Source organism: Chiloscyllium plagiosum, unplaced genomic scaffold, assembly GCF_037043375.1.
Source record: "Chiloscyllium plagiosum isolate Xiang-an unplaced genomic scaffold, Cpla_swu_hap1 HiC_scaffold_2, whole genome shotgun sequence".
In the NCBI taxonomy this organism is placed as follows: domain Eukaryota; kingdom Metazoa; phylum Chordata; class Chondrichthyes; order Orectolobiformes; family Hemiscylliidae; genus Chiloscyllium; species Chiloscyllium plagiosum.
The window spans coordinates 28942184-28955872 of NW_028270140.1; the positions used below are offsets into that span (position 1 = coordinate 28942184).

The 13689-nt window shown below is 40.4% G+C and overlaps 1 protein-coding gene across 1 annotated transcript in view; it reads right to left on the reverse strand.

Annotated features, from left to right (window-relative positions):
• tek (TEK tyrosine kinase, endothelial) overlaps positions 1–13689 on the reverse strand; it is a 126280-nt gene that overhangs the window by 29609 nt on the left and 82982 nt on the right. The window contains exons 13-15 of the mRNA XM_043717289.2: positions 13336–13638; positions 3635–3798; positions 1255–1468 (exon numbers count right to left, since the gene is read on the reverse strand). Of these exons, the coding sequence (XP_043573224.2) occupies positions 1255–1468; positions 3635–3798; positions 13336–13638 (681 nt within the window). The remainder of the gene's footprint in view (positions 1–1254; positions 1469–3634; positions 3799–13335; positions 13639–13689) is intronic.

Sequence of the window (13689 nt, forward strand, 5' to 3'; positions counted from 1 at the left end):
TTTTTTTAACCTCCAGTTGTAAGTGCTAAGAATGAACAAATATTTAAATTTTATACCATTTCCACACTGTTCTGTGCACCAACAATAAATGGCAGCTTTAATGTAATAAAATGTCCCGAGATGTTTCACAAGGGAAAATATCAAATAAAAGTGACACCAAGGCAGACAGAGAGATTATTAGGCCAGGTGACCAATGGCTTGATCAAACAGCAGGGTTTAACAAGCAACTCAGAGATGGAGAGGTTTAGGGAGGGAATTCCAGAACAATTGGCCCAGTTAGTTGACAACATGGTTGCCAACGGTGCTGCAAAGAATATTGGAGATGTGCGAGAACTGGTGGAGAAATGCAGCAATTTCAGAAGGTTGTAGGTTGGCAAACATTAGTGATGGGGAGGAGTCAAAATATTTACACACAAAGATGAATGAAAAATTTAAAGATGTACTGACTTTCAGTCCATATTCAAACTTTTTGATTAACCTTGCACACAAATCTGATGTCAGTTTGTGTTGAGTTTAATTAAATTCTGTTTTGAAAAATGAATGGCAATTCAAGGTTAGTTAACCTGCTCCTTGATCCTGAAAAGGTAGCAAATGTCAACTCAAAGAATGGATTGATTTGGACTGATTTCTTTCAGAGATATGAGTTGAGAACAGATATGTCAGTTGTCCAGGATTATCCAAGGTTTCAATTGAAAATTAATCTCTCCATTTAAAAAAAAACAGGGATACACACATATTTATTCACAGATGCAATGTGGGTGATGCTGGCTGGCCAGCATTTATTGCCCCTCCCTAGTTGCCTTTGAGAAAGTGGAGGTGAGCTGCCTTCTTGAATTGCTGCAATCCATTCAGTGTATGTACAGCCTATGGGCAATGAGGGAGGGAGTTCCAGGATTTTAAACCCAGCAATATTGAAGGAATAGTGATATATTTCCAATTCAGGATTCAGAAGAATCTGGGGAGCAAATGGAAATTGTGGAACTGTCTCCAGGAGCTGAATCCAGTTCTTTTATCCATGTCTGAACCAAGGCTGTAATGAGATCAGGAGCTGAGTGGCCCTGGTGGAACCCAAACTGGGTTTCATTGAGCAGGTTATTACTGAGCAGGTGCTGCTTGATAGCGCTGTTCATGACACCTTCCATCACTTTACTGATCGAGAGTAAACCAATACAACGGTTAATGGCCAGGTTGAATTTGCCCCCTTTTTGTTTCAATGTTCCTCCCTTTCATTCTTTTAATTCAAGAATGTTTTACCTTTCATTCTTTTAATGGCAGCATTCATTTTGTGTCCATCCTTCTTGATTCGAGCCTTTAAGACTTGTCCAAAATTTCCTTCACCAATAATATCTTCAAATTTTATATCATCCCAGTGGAGGACAGGGTAAACTATTGGCATTCGCAACTGAGGCTTTGGTTTCCTGGTCAGAGTGAGAGTCCCTGAATTAAACTGAATAATAGGTTCCTCTCTCTTCAAAGGAAAGAAAAGGCAGGTTAATAGTTAATCTGCAAGGAAAAAAACACTTAGTATGATTAAAGTTATGTAAAGTCATACAGGAAATGGTCTTGGAATTAAGATCCAGAAGGGCGTCAGCCCAGTTGCTTGTATTAAGTTCATGCTGTCTGTACTGGGGGAAAATGAAGCACAATGCTGTACCGTGTTGTGGTGTGGATTGACTGCAGCATCAGAAGAAATAATGAGGGATTGTAATGCTCTTGGTCATGGGCCTACAGAGAGCTGACTCAATTAGTTCAAACTGAGGGCCATTAACTATTATCCATCACCACTGTGGGGAGGGAGACCCTTGACAGTAGTGTGAAGTGCAATGAGGAAGATCCTTTTGAGGAATGAAGGGGAGGTGTAATAGTGAATTTCCTGGTGTGAGAGCAGGGGGAACTCGCTATCTCCTCTTGTCATCTGATGCCATCTAATTTTGCAAGCAATGGGAGTGTGATCTCAGAAATGCTTCTTCACACAAAACAGTGTAAATCTTCTCATTTCTCTGAGAAGCTGTTGAGGCTGAGGATCAATTAAAAATTTATGCATCATGATACATAGATTTTTATTAGGTAAGGGCAGTGTTCAAAATATTTGGAGAGGGGTAAGGTGGGAATATGCTCCTGAAAGTGTGCAAAGTTCCCAAGAAAATTCAATTGGGAAGAGTCCAACTGGAGAAGATTGGTTCGATAAATGGAATTGACAAAATTAGTGAAGAATTGCTCCTCAAATCACAAACAAGTGCTCTCCAATGTTTCCTACAGCAAATGCGAGAGAGAAAAACAGCCTGTGATTGGAACAGTGAGCAGTCAGTAGAGGAAGTGCAGGAGTTAAAAGTCATAGCCTCTTGCTGTGGCGGTCACCTGTTAGGGGTGCAGGAATGGTTGTTGGCCTTTTGCTGAGGCTTGGAGAGCCTGTTACCAGATCCAGAACTTCCATCTGCCAGGTCTGGGAAGGATCTGTCAGGAAGTTAGAGGGCAGAATGGGCAGAGGAGGTGGCTGAAAGATTGTGGGGGGTACAAGGTGGCTGAAAAGGAGGCTTTGGGAGGGAGAGGAAGGTTGCAAGTGGAGTGGGAACTGAGAAGGTGAGAAGGTGACTACAACAGAGGTATCAGGGCAAAGGTACCTTCTGCTAAGGAGACAGAACAGTCTTAAAGTTGTCATCAAAGCATCACCAGAATTCAACAAAACTGAAATCACTGAAGTAATAAATTCCTTGTAAATTAACTAATGTGGAATTTCTAGCTTAAACTGTACATGTTCAGCAGTGACTGTACTTCTAAAAGACATAGCAGAAATCTAATATTGAGATCTGAAATCTAGTAAATAGGATAGCACCTGCTTGGTTATGAACATGTAAGAGAAATGCATTAGCTATGATCTCATTAGTCTGGGCATGTGTTCAGGATAATGACTTTTGGTGTGTAGAAAATGTGCGCCTATCATTTTGAAAAAGCACTTTTGTTGTTAACATACGTCTGTTGACTTGTGTCAGTTTAAATATTCAGTCTAAACACCACATTCCGTGGTGTGTCCCAGTTTTAGGTTTAATGAAGAGCTTGTAATTGTTGTGGGTATTGTTGAGTTTTTCTAATTCTATTTCAGTGTTAGTCCAAATGCTGCATATGTCAACATAAATACAGAAAGTAATGTTAATACATGATTGTATCATCTAATAACTGATAATTAATGATAAAAGAGTCCCAGAAAGCCAAAAAGTAATTTTCAAAATTCAAAAAAATAAGCCCCCAAGAAATTTTCAAGAAGAGACATTGATTTTAAAAAGTCATTTGAGCTCAGACTAAGGGTATTAAGGGTTTATGAAACCAAGGCAGATAAATAATCAGCCATAATCTAATTGAATGTTGAAACAAGCTTTAGTGGCTGAATGGCCTTCACCTGTTCTTATCCTGAATGACTGAATAACAAAAACATTTAATTTTAGCAGAATTGGCTGATCACATCCAGTAAACATAAATTAATATTTGAAACTAATTCTGAATACCAAGAGTTATTATTCCAGCTTGAACTTTGTATAAACTGCAACATTTTATTATTGAAAAAAATCTACAGCATAATCTCTGCATTACTGGAGCAACTATAATGCCAACCCAGCAATGTTAAGTCATATGATCCTACCGAGCTGTTTTGGAAAGCTTGCACCATTTTCCTTTGGAAATTGTTTCTCTTGAAGTGAAGCACAATGCAAAAGGCCAATAAGATGGTTAGGCAGGTCATTCCTGCTGACCCCAGGATGGCGTAGAGTAGCAGCCTCCCCTCTTGTTGGCGCCTGTAGTACACAGCTGGAAAAGGACAGCATCATTGTTCAGATACGCCTTGGGGATTTTACATTTATGTAGATGATCATAGAGACTTACATGCCAAGAGACTATTCAGCCCGTTGTGTTTGTGCTGGCTCTTCAAAAGAGCTATGGAATTAGTCTCACCCACCCTATTCCTTTTCCCCCCACAGTGCTGCAAATGTTTCCAAGTATTTATTCAATTTCCTTTTTAAAAGTTTTACAGAATTTGCTTCCACAGCCACTCCAGATCATATGAAACAGCTGTGGAAAAGAACGATCTTTCCTTCTTTCTCCTTTTGAACCTTTTGCCAATTACCTAAAATATGTGTCCTCTGGTCATCAACCCTCCTGCCACTGGAAACATTTCTTTATTATTCACTCTATCAAATTTCTTCATGACATTGAATGCCTTTATTAAATCTTCCCTTAACCATTCTTGACCTGAAGACAATAATCCCACCTTCTCTACTCTGCCAATATAACTTGTTCTTCCTTTGGTATTATTTCTGTAAATCTCCACAGCCCTGAAATCTGGTATAAGGATAAATAGACATGATAACCCCATAATTTGCAGGATGAAGTTCCAGCTGTAGATTAGTATATATAGTGTCATTTCCTATGTATAAATAGCAATCTCAAACTAGGATATTAGTATCAGTTTGTCCCCATACTGATTTGTCAGGGTGAATATTCTCTCAACCACAATGGACCAACTAATTGCTTAATTTGATGTCCAAGCATTTTAAACTTAGTTTATCCTTTAGGATCCACAAAATGGAAGTTAGAATAACACTGTGATCTAAGTGGATGGAAAAGTAGGCATCACCAATTCACAATTCCCCAGCTCTCTATGAGCATTAGGAGTAATACTTATTACATTATATCACAAATGTATTAAGTGCACTGATGGCAGCTGTCAATCCATTTATAGATGTTCCACAATTTAATGATCAACACATGAAATAGTTATGAACCAAGAGTTGCTTTAGAAAAAGAAGATGTTTTGACTTGTTATATTGTTTTAGATGCAACTTTTGTTAATACTGATAGTGGTAAAGTTCCTTAAAATCTGTCAGCCAGCATGGTCATGCCAATTTGAACCTAATCAAAAGTGTATCTTATTTTCTAAAGAAAGTAGCTGATATCAGTTCAATCAAAGCAACTGATTTTTATACATATGAAGCTAAAGTATCAGTTAAGATATGGACAGATATCACATTTCATATTTAATGCTTCATATTTAATAATTTTGCACACTTGAATTTGAAGGATTGTGGAGATGCCTACTTTTTTTTTCCAAAATAGTCAATGAAAAGTCATTGTAACTTATGTGAAAGAAATAATGCATTTCTTAGAAATCACATGGTTCCAGAACCGTTAGTTGAATGTACTTCAGGGAAAACATCTGACTATTTTACAAATGCATTTTATGGCTGTTCTGCTTGGACAGTTTTTCAGGCTTGGAGTTTATATTTACAGTTCAGGAAAGCTTGCTATAAAACAATCTGTTTAGTTTGTGTTTCCTGTTTCTAAAGCTGCAAGAGTGTTCCTCTGAACAGTGACTGAAAAAAAAATGTGTTATATTTCCTGAGCAAGCAGTGTCTGTCAAGACCCAGATATAAACATGCATAATTATTGGTTTGATCACATGTACAAGAACACCAGATGGACAAATTTTAGAACATAAGACATAGGAGCAGAAGTAGCCATCAGCCCATCCAGTCTGCTCTGCCACTGAATGAGATTACGGCTGATCTGATAACCTCACCCCTACTTTGCTGTCTTTTCCCCATAATCTTGATTCTCCATCTGATTAAAACTCTGTCTATCTCAGATGTGATCATTCAACAGCCCTCTGCAGGAAACAATTCTACAGAGTCAATACTCTCTGAAAGAAGTAATTCCTCCTCTGTGTTAAATGTGCTATACCTTATTTTGAGATTATGCCCACTAGTCCTTGATTCTCCTACAAGGGGAAAATGACCTTTCTGCATTTACCCTGTAAAGTCTTCCCAGAATCTTTGTATGTTTCAATAAGGTAGCCTCTCATTCTTCTAAATTCCAATGAGTGTTGGCCCAACCTACTTGACATCCCCTCATAAGACAGTTCTTCTATACCTGATATTAACCTACTGAACCTTCACCGAACTGCCTACAATGTCAGCATGTCTTTCTTTGGATAAGGGGCCCAGAATTATTCACAGTATTCCATCTGTGGTTTGACTAATGCCTTGCACAGTCTTAGCAAAACCTTCCTACTTTTATACCCTACTGTATTTGAAGTAAAGGCCAACATTCCAGGTGCCTTCCCCTATTATTCACTGAGCCTGGATGATGGCTTTTTGTGATTCATGCACATGGACTCCCAAATCCCTCAGGGGTTGGGGAGGAGGCAGGGTTCTCAGCAGCTGATTGGTCCAATCCTGGAGTTGCAGTCTCTGCCACTGGTGGGGCAATGATGTTTGATGAGGCAGGTGGATGGGAAGGCCCGGATTCTATGTGCTCATTACACTGCTTGCACATGGCCTCCACACGCTGCATTCGGTAATACTCAAAGTATTGGTGCCTTCGTGAATGCTTCTTCTCTAGTTTACATTTTCTCAGACAAATGATTCCCACATTGGTAGGAGATGTTGCATTTGTTTAGGGAGGCTTTCACAATGTCCTTCCAACATTTTATCTATCCTCCTAGTGATTACTTACCACTGTAGAGCTTGGAGAAGAGCATTTGCTTCGGGAGTTTTGTGTCAGGCATGTGGACAATGGGGCTCACCCATTGCAGCTGGTTATGCATGACCAGTGCCTTGATACTGGGAGTATTAGTCTGAGATAAGACATTCACATTGATATGTCTATCCTGCCAATGGATTTGCAAGAATTGTGAAGGTCATGCTGGTGATAAGTCTCTAGAGATATGAGATGTTTACTGTACAGGTCTATATTTCTTTACTAGTACCTCCTTTTTATAAAAGACTTTAATATTTTCCCAAAATTGACATTAAGCTGACTAGTCTACAGTTATCTATATTTTGTCTAACTCCCTTTCTTCTAAACAAAGGTGTGACGTTGGGAGAAAGTGAGGACTGCAGATGCTGGAGATCAGAGTTGAGAGTGTGGTGCTGGAAAAGCACAACAGGTCAGGCAGCATCTGAGGAGCAGGAGAATCAACGTTTTGGGAATAAGCCCTTCATCAGAAAGGTGAGACATTGGCAATTTTTTAATCCTCTGATACTTCCAGAATCTATGGTTTCCTACCAGTGTGTCCACTACATCACTTATAACTACTTCCTTTTAATGTCCTAAGAAGCATGCCATCAGGTCTAGGGGACTTATAATCTTTGGCTTCATTAGCTTTCTTTAATAATAGTTAATATATTTATTTACATTTGCCTCTTGAATATATAGTCCTTTTGGAACGTCTTCTTTTGTGAAAACTGATGAAAAGTCCTCTGTCATTTCCTAGTTCCCTGTTATTGTTTCACCAGCATCACTCTCTAAGGGGCCTATGTTGACTGGCTACTCTCTTCTTTTTTATATATTTAAAGAAACTCTTATTGTCTATCTTGATAATACTTGCAGGTTTACCCTCAAAGTTTTCTCCCTTTTTTTGGTATCCTTTATTGGTTTTTAAAACTTTCTCAATTCTCTGCCTTACCACAAATAATTTGCCACATTGTTTTTTTTTGTTTCAAATCGTGGGCGTCACAGTGGCACAGTGGTTAGCACTGTTGCCTCACAGTGCCAGAGATCTGGGTTCAATTCCCGCCTCAGGCAACTGACTGTGTGGAGTTTGCACGTTCTCCCTGTGTCTGCGTGGGTTTCCTCCGGGTGCTCCGGTTTCCTCCCACAGTCCAAAGATGTGCAGGTCAGGTGAATTGGCCATGCTAAATTGCCCGTAGTGTTAGGTATAGGGGTAAATATAGGGGTATGAGTGGGTTGTGCTTCGGCGGGTCGGTGTGGACTTGTTGGGCCGAAGAGCCTGTTTCCACACTGTAATGTAATGTAATGTAATCTAATCTAATCTTATGCTTTCCTTAACTTTCCTATCTAACCACTTACTCCCTTCCTAGAATACTTCTTCCTTACTGGAATATGTCTTTTGCTGAGAGACAGGAACTATCTTTTAAACATCTTCCATTATTCCTCAACCATGTTTGGTGCTGAACTGCTTTTCCCAATCCAATCCAGCCTGCCTTTTGCAATTACCTTTGTTTAAGCTTAGCATGGCTGCTTTGACTCAAGTTTGTCTGAAACTGAATGCTAAATGTTATCATGTTGGAGTGACTGTTTCCAAGTGGATGTTTTACTCTCACATCATTTATTAAACCGGCCTCATTGCGCATCACCTGATGCAAAATAACCTGATTCCTGGTTGGATGCACAAATGTTTTAGGAAAATGTCCCAAATACACTCTGTGAATTCTTCCTTTGTAGCTTCCTTTCCTAAACTGATTATCCCAATCTCCAACAAAATTGAAGTCACCCATGATTAATGCACTGCCTTTGTTACATGCCTTCATTATCTTCTGATTTACACTTTGATCCAACCTACGGTTACTGTCAGGGGCTCTAAAAACTGCTCCAATGCTGTGCCGTCTCCCTTTTTATTTCTTACCTCCAAATATATATTCAAGATAATTTCTTGCTATTTTACTCCCTGTACCAGCGATGCTACCCGACTGCCCTTTCCTGCTGCATATTCTTTCAAAATATTCACAGTCCCCTAAATATTTACTTTCCAGCTTTCATCTTGTTGTAAAGATATTTCTGTAATGGCTACATTTTACCGGTTAACGTAAACATACTGCAGCTTGACCTTTTTCGTTTCAAGAATAACTACTATTGGCCATAAACACTTTCCTCTTGAAGTGAGTAACTGCAATGGAAAATCATTTTCTTCCCCTTTCCCTGAAAAAGACTGTGTGTGTGTGTGTGTGTGTATATATACACGTACATGCATGCGCGCACAGTGTGTTTGCTTTGGATTAACAGGACCGAGTCTAATAGGAAAAACAGGCAGAGGCCAGATTAATGAACATGGTGGGATGGGATGTCTTAAGTCTAGGCCAGGACTGGCAGGGTTTAGATGTTTAGAGAAGGGTGTAAAAGTGGTTAGGGAGTTGCATTATTGATTGTACTAAGAAAGCTATATGAAAAATGGACATCTTGGACGGCTTATCCAGCAAGGCCACATGGGTAGACTTTAGGAATAAGGAAAGGGCAATCACTATGATGTGGTTATATAATCGGCCTCCCAAAAGTCAGTGGGCAATACAGGAACAGATATGTAGGCAGATCATGGAATGATGTGTTATGAAGGTGTAGAGGTGTACTGTACCTTTAAGAAAGTTAAACGCTAGCAGAACTACCTGACAGCACCAAGTGTTCTGAATAAGATACAATGTAACATGTGGCCTAACAGCTAGGGTAGCTGGTTGCCTGGAGACAGAAACAAATTTTAATTAGGCCAATCAGTTTAAATTATACCTGAAAACATAGCAAACTCCAATCATGTTTGAATTGAGTATATTGACAATACTAAAAGCCAATGACACAATCCGATGTTTTGGGGGTATAGGCTCGGAAAAATTGAACAGTTGGGAGGAGAACTGCCAATCCACCAGCATCTGCAGACTGCCTGAAAAACAGCTCTCTTAAAGTTACCTTTATCAATCAGTGATCTGTGAAAGAGAATCTCCAGAAGAAGATATAAAGAGAAGATTCAACAGCTGCCTGGTTTTGAAATTTGAATTTTGGTAAATCGTAATCAGGGGTTTTATCGGACTAGTATTACAGAAGGGAAAGTAAGAGATACGTTAGAGGAAGGAGTTGTAAATATTTGTTAGTTAATTATTCTCTGTTATACTTTAAGAAATAAAGTTGTTAAATTTACTTTAAACAGTTCTTGGCCTCTCAACCTTTCACAGATTACTGCATGGAATAAACCTTTTCTGTGTTGCTGGTTTAAATTAAGTGGTGGGGAGGGGAGGTTACCCCATGTCATAACAGATGTAAAAACAGCAGGTTTGTAGTGGGTGATTTTAACTTCCTCAATATTGACTGGGACTCCCATCGTTCCAAGTGGTTAGATGGGGCAGAAATTGTTAGGTGCATGAAGAAGGCTTTCTTAATACAAAATAGATAGTCCAACCAGGGAAGGGGCTGTATCAGATTTTGTTTTGGGGAAGGAACCTAGTCAGGTGATTGAAGTTTCAATGGGGGAGGGGGGGGGGCATTTCGGGAAAAGTGGTTATAATTCCGCAAGTTTCAAGATAGTTATGGATGAGGATAAGACTGGTCCTCGGGTGAAAGTGCTAAATTGGAGAAAGGCTATTAATAATACTATTAGGCAGGAACTGCAGAAACGAGACTGGGGCTGCTGTTTGAGGATAAATCCACATGTGACATGTGGGAGTCTTTTAGAGCTCAGAACTGACACGTTCTTGCGAGGATGCAAGTTAAGGATGACAAGATTTGAGAACCTTGGGTGACAAGAGAATTGAAAGGTTAATCAAAAAGAGAAAAGAAGCCTATGTAAGGTTTAGGAAACTGAAATCAAACAAGACATTTGAGGAGTATAAACGCAGCAGAAAAAAACTTAATCAAGAAATTAGTAAGACTAGAAGGGGCCATGAAATTTTCTTTACAAGCAGGATTAAGGATAATTCCAAAGCATTTTATTCATATATTAGGAACAAGAGCATAGCAAGGGAATAGGGTTGGTCCACTCTCATATAAAGATAGGAATTTATGTGTGGAGCCAGAGGAAGTGGGTGAGGTCCCTAATAAATACTTCACGTTGGTATTCATCAAGGAGAATGATACCAGTGGATGATGGTAAGATTACAAAGATGTATGTTGATATTCTGGGGTATGTCAATATTAAGAAGGAGGAGGTGTTAGGTATCTTGAAAAATATTACAGTAATTAATCCCCCAGGGCCTGATGCAATATTTCTCTGAAGAAGGCAAAGGAAGAGTTTGCTGGTGCCTGAACAGAGATCTTCATATCCTTTTTAATGACAGTTAAGATCCCAGCAGACTGGACAATAGCCAATGTAGTTCCTTTGTTCAGGACAGGCCCAAGGATAATTCAGGAAATTATAGGGCAGTGAGCCTTACATCAGTGGAAATTAATGGAGAAGATTCTTAAACTCAGGAGTTATTTGCAATTGGAGAAGAATGTATGTCTTAGTTCTTGTCAGTATGGCTTTATGTGAGGAGGTCCTGTCTCACAAATGTAACTGAGTATTTTGAGGAAGTAACAAAGATGACTGAGGGTAGGACCATGGATATTGCCTACATGAACTTTACTAAAGCATCTGACAAGGTCCCTCATGGTGGAATGATCCACAACTTTAAGTCATGTGGCATCCATGGCGATTTAGCAAATTGGATACAAAATTGGCTTGGCCATAGAAGACAGAGTAGTGGAGGTGTATCTTTCTGGCTAGACGTCTGTGACCAGTGGTGCTCCACAAGGATCAGTGCTCAGATCTCTGTTGCTTGCAAAAAAAAAAGAAAAAATAGGTGGATGCTTTGTAGATTTGCAGTAACCATAGAAATTGGTGGAGTTGTGGAGTGAGGAAGATTATCAAAGGATACAGCAGAATACAGACCAGTTGGTAAGTTTGGCGGAAAAATGGCAAATGGAGTTTCAAACGCAACTATTGGGAGATCAAATGCAAGAGGAAAGTATTCAGTAAATGGCAGGACCCTTAGGAACACTGGTATACAGAGGGATCTTGGGGTGCAAATCCACAACACACTTCCCTCCAAGGCCCCAAGGGATCCTTCCATATCCGCCACAAATTCACCTGCACCTCCACACACACATTTACTGCATCTGCTGCACCCGATGTGGCCTCCTCTATATTGGGGAGACAGGCCGCCTACTTTGCGGAACGTTTCAGAGAACACCTCTGGGACACCCGGACCAACCAACCCAACCACCCCGTGGCTCAACACTTCAACTCCCCCTCCCACTCCACCAAGGACAGGTCCTTGGACTCCTCCATCGCCAGACCATAGCAACACGATGGCTGGAGGAAGAGCACCTCAACTTCCGCCTAAGAACCCTCCAACCACAAGGGATGAACTCAGATTTCTCCAGTTTCCTCATTTCCCCTCCCCCACCTTGTCTCAGTCCTAACCCTCGAACTCAGCACCACTTCCTAACCTGCAATCTTCTTCCTGACCTCTCCGCCTCCACCCCCACTCCGGCCTATCATCCTCACCTTTTCACCCTCACCTTAACCTCCTTCCACCTATCCCATTTCCAACGCCCCTCCCCCAAGTCCCTCCTCCCTACCCTCTCAGAAATGACTGCCAGACTACTCAGACTCCTTGGCATCATGGTAGCCCAGAAGCCCACCAACACACTAAAACAGCAGCTAATGAACTTGAAAGACCCTGTACTGACAACAACAAAACTAATGTCATTTACAAAATACCTTGCACGAATTGTAATAAACACTACATTGGACAAACAGGCAGAAAACTAGCCGCCAGGATACATGAACATCAACTAGCCACAAAAAGACACGAACCACTCTCACTAGTATCCTTACATACAGATGAGGAAGGACACTACTTCGACTGGAACAACACATCCATCCTAGGACAAGCCAAACAGATACACACACAAGAATTCCTAGATGCATGGCATTCCAGCCGGAACTCTAGCAACAAACACATTGACTTGGATCGCTAAAAGAACAGGATGTAATGTCACCACAGGAAATGACATCACCACCCCAAGGAAACCTAAACACAAAGAGAAAGCGAGCCATACCACCAGTGTTTCATCTGGATGCTCACTGAAGATGTTACCTAGTATGGTGATGAAACATCTGAAAATGAACCTTACAGCTCAGTGAGCAAACCTACATCCAGAACCTTAACCTGAGCTACAAATCTTCTCAAAGCGCTCTAGTGCTGTCAGCTAGGTGCATTTCTATAGTGACTCCTATGGCCACCAGACATTCCAAAAAGATTTTACTATCAGATTAATTTTTTTTTGAAGCATGACCATTGTTGAAGTGTAGTAACAGGCAACTTATAAACAGCAAGCTCCTGCAAAGGGCAATACGATCATGATCAGATTATCACTGCTTGTGGTGTTGATCAAGGAATGAGTATTCATGAGAAGACTAGGGCCATATGTCTGCTGTTCTTTGAAATAGTACTGTGGGATGTTTCTGTACTCCACTGAATGCCTCTTAAAACTTATCCAAAAGACACATCCTCAACAGTGCAGCACACCCACATTGCTGCACTGGAATGTCAGCCTTGGTTTTAGTGTTCAACATCTGGAGTGGAGCATGAATACTCTGGCTCACAGTGGAGCATATGGTCCACTTAGCAATAGCTGCCATATCAGGCCATATTAGCTCAGCTGTTAACTAAGTGGAGCTGAAAAGGTTTAATATCTATGCCCAAATAACAAGCAAAGGCTTTGGAATTTCTTATTGAGTCATTATGAGTTCATCTATAAAGTGTATATTCACAAGTTGCTCATTTACTACGAAACACATACCTGCAGATTCTGGCAGTGTATGTAGCTCCAAGGTCGGGTTAGGGTAGCTCTCTCCAATGTTATTCTTTGCATAGATTTCCACCAGGTACGGCGAATTTGGCTCCAGCCCTCGCAGCTGGAACTGTGCAACAATGTTTTCTCTCACATTGATTTCTGTCTCCTGAGTGTAATCCTCCGCCCCATAGATTTTGTAGCGTATTACAATTGATGATATCGAGTTGCCATCTTCAATTAACCATGAAATAAAAGCCGAGGAGTCGGAGATATTAAAAATCTTGACTTTAGCAGGAGCAGGAGGCTGTTCTGTCAAAATCAATAAGATCACATGGTTAACTGCACAGCCCTCAACTCCCA